The sequence below is a fragment of the Geospiza fortis genome, unplaced genomic scaffold (genome assembly GCF_000277835.1).
Source record: "Geospiza fortis unplaced genomic scaffold, GeoFor_1.0 scaffold427, whole genome shotgun sequence".
NCBI lineage: Eukaryota > Metazoa > Chordata > Aves > Passeriformes > Thraupidae > Geospiza > Geospiza fortis.
Window position 1 is genome coordinate 33,896 of NW_005054853.1, and position 3,996 is coordinate 37,891.

Here is a 3,996-nt window from a genome sequence, read left to right on the forward strand (position 1 = left end):
TCTGAAAAATCCCTCTGCAGCCATGGCATCCTCTGAAAAATCCCTCTGCAGCCATGGCATCCTCTGAAAAATCCCTCTGCAGCCATGGCATCCTCTGAAAAATCCCTCTGCAGCCATGGCATCCTCTGAAAAATCCCTCTGCAGCCATGGCATCCTCTGAAAAATCCCTCTGCAGCCATGGCATCCTCTGAAAAATCCCTCTGCAGCCATGGCATCCTCTGAAAAATCCCTCTGCAGCCATGGCATCCTCTGAAAAATCCCTCTGCAGCCACGGCATCCTCTGAAAAATCCCTCTGCAGCCATGGCATCCTCTGAAAAATCCCTTGGCCAGGATTCTTCCCCTAAGGTGTAGCCATGGTATTTTCTGAAAAATCCGTTTTGCCGGGCTTTTCCTCCTGAGAAGCCGAGAGGCCTCAGGAGGAAATGTAGCCAGTGGTTTTCTGCTGCTGCGGGATGCAACAGGCGCATCTGTGATTGGTCTTGTGGGGCTGGTTCTGATTAATGGCCAATCACAGACCCTGAGCGCTCCCCGCTCCCATCTCCCCCAGTCTGGGGGAAATTTCCGTCATTTTTGGCCGGGATTTGGCCACTTTTGGCCGGGATTTTGCCACTTTTGGCCGGGATTTCGCCATTTTTGGCCGGGATTTCGCCACTTTTGGCCGGGATTTTGCCATTTTTGGCCGGGATTTCGTCACTTTTGGCCGGGATTTCGCCATTTTTGGCCGGGATTTCGCCACTTTTGGCCGGGATTTCGCCATTTTTGGCCGGGATTTGGCCACTTTTGGCCAGAATTTCACCACTTTTGGCCAGGATTTGGCCACTTTTGGCCAGGATTTCGCCATTTTTGGCCGGGATTTCACCACTTTTGGCCGGGATTTTGCCATTTTTGGCCGGGATTTCGCCACTTTTGGCCGGGATTTCGCCATTTTTGGCCGGGATTTGGCCACTTTTGGCCAGAATTTCACCACTTTTGGCCAGGATTTGGCCACTTTTGGCCAGGATTTCGCCATTTTTGGCCGGGATTTCACCACTTTTGGCCGGGATTTTGCCATTTTTGGCCGGGATTTCGCCACTTTTGGCCGGGATTTTGCCATTTTTGGCCGGGATTTTGCCATTTTTGGCCAGAATTTCACCACTTTTGGCCGGGATTTTGCCATTTTTGGCCGGGATTTCGCCACTTTTGGCCGGGATTTTGCCATTTTTGGCCGGGATTTCGCCACTTTTGTCTGGGACTGGGGGCCTGACCTTGAGGTGCTCGAGCATGGTGCGTTTCTGGGCGAAGAGCAGCGGGCACTGCGGGCAGCGGAAGACGCTGACGCGCTGGGGCAGCAGGTGCTGATCAAAGTGCGACGACAGCAGCGGCTTGTGCGTGAACACCGTGTCACACATGGCACACTTGTAAATCATCCTGGGCAAAAAAAGGGGGAAAAACGGGGAAAAACGGGATGGGGGACACGCCGGGGGGAGCAGAGAGGGAGGGGAGAAGGAGCGGAAATGAGAAGGAAAAGGGAAAGGAAAAGCATGGAATAGGACAGAAACAATGGAAGGAAAAAGGAGGGGAAAGAAAAATGAGGGAAGGAAAAAGGAAGGGAAATGAGAAGGAAAAAAGGAAAGGAAAAGGAGGAAATAGGAACGAAAAAAGGGAAGGATAAAGGAGGAAAAGGGGAGGAGAAAGGGAGGAAAAAGGAAATGGGAAAGGAGGGGAAAAACAGAGAAAAAGGATGGGAAAAACAGTTAGAAAAGGGAGAGGAAAAGGAGGGAAGAAGAGGGGAAAAATAGGGAAAAAGGGATGGAAAAAGGAAGATGGGAGTTGAGCTCATCCCACCCACAAGGAGGTTCTGCCAGTCACGGAATATTCCCACTTCTCCCAATCCCGGAATGGCTCAGGCAGGAAAAGCCCCCGGGAATCACCACACCCATCGTTCCCAAGGGCCACATTCCCAAACCTTCCAGCCAACTCCGCTCCCACAGCAAAACATTCCCCAACCTGCCATCCCCATCTCTCATTCCCCAACCTGCCATCCCCATCTCTCATTCCCCAACCTCCCATCCCCATCTCTCATTCCCCAACCTGCTATCCCCATCTCTCATTCCCAAATCTCCCATCCCAGCATTTCCAGGACGACCCCGAGCCGCTCCCCGGGGCCCTGGGAGGAGCTGGGGAATTCCTGGGAATTCCGGGGAATTTTGGGGATTCCGGGCAGCACTCACTTGGATTGCTGGTTGCTGAAGCCGGGGTGCTGCGTGTAGACGTGGGCGTGGGCGCTGGGCGCGGATTTGAAGGCCATGGGGCAGATGGGGCACTTGTGGAAAACCTCGCAGTGCGAGCTCTGGATGTGGGACTTGATGGAATTGACGCCCCCGAACACCACGGAGCAGCTGGGACACCTGGAAAAGTCCCAAGGGACACCGGGATCCAAGGAGGTTCTGGGAAAGTTCCCAATGGAGACCGGGATCCAAAGTGGGTCTGGGAATTCCCAACGGAGACCGGGATCCAAAGTGGGTCTGGGAATTCCCAACGGAGACCGGGATCCAAAGTGGGTCTGGGAATTCCCAACGGAGACCGTCCCAAGGAAGTGCTGGGAAAGTTCCCAATGGAGACCGGGATCCAAAGTGGGTCTGGGAATTCCCAATGGAGACCGGGATCCAAAGTGGGTCTGGGAATTCCCAATGGAGACCGGGATCCAAAGTGGGTCTGGGAATTCCCAATGGAGACCGGGATCCGAAGCAGTTCTGGGAAATCTCCCACCTGGAAGCAGGACCCCAAACCCCCGGGATTCCCTGGCTCCGTGCCTGCATCCACCCAGTGGGAGGAGCCCTTGGGTGCGGCTCCAAGCTGTCCCGCAGGAAATTCCCCCCACACTCCACGGGCAAACTCCATTTCTGGACCGTTCCCAACGCCCCCTGCGGAATTCCCGGGGCTCCCGGCCGGTACCTGTATCCCACCCTGCGGGAGAAGTGCAGGCAGGAGTCCTTGAGGTGCGACTCGAAGTTGGCCAGCAGGAAGTTGCCGCCGCACTCGGGGCACACGTGGGGCGGGCGGCTGCGGTGCATGCGCTGGTGCGCGCTGAAGCTGCAGCGGTTGGCCAGGATCATGGGGCACGCCGAGCACACCTGGAAAAACGGGAATTCCACCCGGGATCAGCCTCGGAACCCGGGAACTCCAGCCCTTGGGGAGCCAGGGCTCCAGCCAGCCTGGGGAGAATTCCCACTGAAAGCAGGAGGGCAAACAGTGCTGGGAAGATTCCATTGAGGAACGGGTCTAAAAGGGTCCTGGGATCTTGGAAAATTCCCAGCTGGGACCGGGATCCCAGGAGGTCTCAGAGAATTCCAACTGAAACCAGGATCCCAAAGAGTTCTGGGAGAATTCCAGCCGGGATCGGGATGGACGGGAGGGGATGAGTGGATCCATGGGCCCAGGGCTGGATGTTCTCGCTGCTCTCCCACCATCTCCCACCTTCTCCTGCCACCCTCCCACCACCTCCCAGTGCTCTGAACCATCTCCCACTTCTCTCCCCGCCCTCCCAGCTCCGCTCTCACCGTGCTGCTGCTGCTGGCGGCCGCCCCGGCCTGCTGGAAGTGCGCGGCCAGCCCGGCCTTGTCCTTGCACTGCTCCTTGCACTCCAGGCACCGGAAGCAGCTGTAGCTGCTGGGCTCGGAGCCCAGGGGCAGCACGGGCAGCAGCTCCTGCCCCGCGCCCTCCTGGGCCACCTTGGAGGCGGGCAGGGCCAGCGAGGCCAGCGGGGTGACGTCGGGCTGCCCGATCATCTGCTCCAGGGCGATGGGGCGCATCACCAGGTGCGAGCACTGCATCACCAGCCCCTTGTCCTTGTGCTCGCGGGCGTGCAGCAGCAGGCTGCACTTGTTGAAGAACACCAGGCGCTTGGTACAGTGGTTGCAGGTGACCTCGATGCGCATGCTGCGCCGGTCGTAGTGCCGCGCCAGGCTCTTCTCCAGCGCGAAGGCGTCGCCGCACTCCAGGCAGCGGAAGCCCGC

The 3,996-nt window shown here is 57.6% G+C and overlaps 1 protein-coding gene across 1 annotated transcript in view; it reads right to left on the bottom strand.

The window, feature by feature from the left end:
* ZNF687 (zinc finger protein 687) overlaps window positions 1–3,996 on the bottom strand; it is a 10,321-nt gene that overhangs the window by 4,618 nt on the left and 1,707 nt on the right. The window contains exons 2-5 of the mRNA XM_031065542.1: window positions 3,541–3,996; window positions 2,936–3,114; window positions 2,212–2,388; window positions 514–1,408 (exon numbers count right to left, since the gene is read on the bottom strand). Of these exons, the coding sequence (XP_030921402.1) occupies window positions 514–1,408; window positions 2,212–2,388; window positions 2,936–3,114; window positions 3,541–3,996 (1,707 nt within the window). The remainder of the gene's footprint in view (window positions 1–513; window positions 1,409–2,211; window positions 2,389–2,935; window positions 3,115–3,540) is intronic.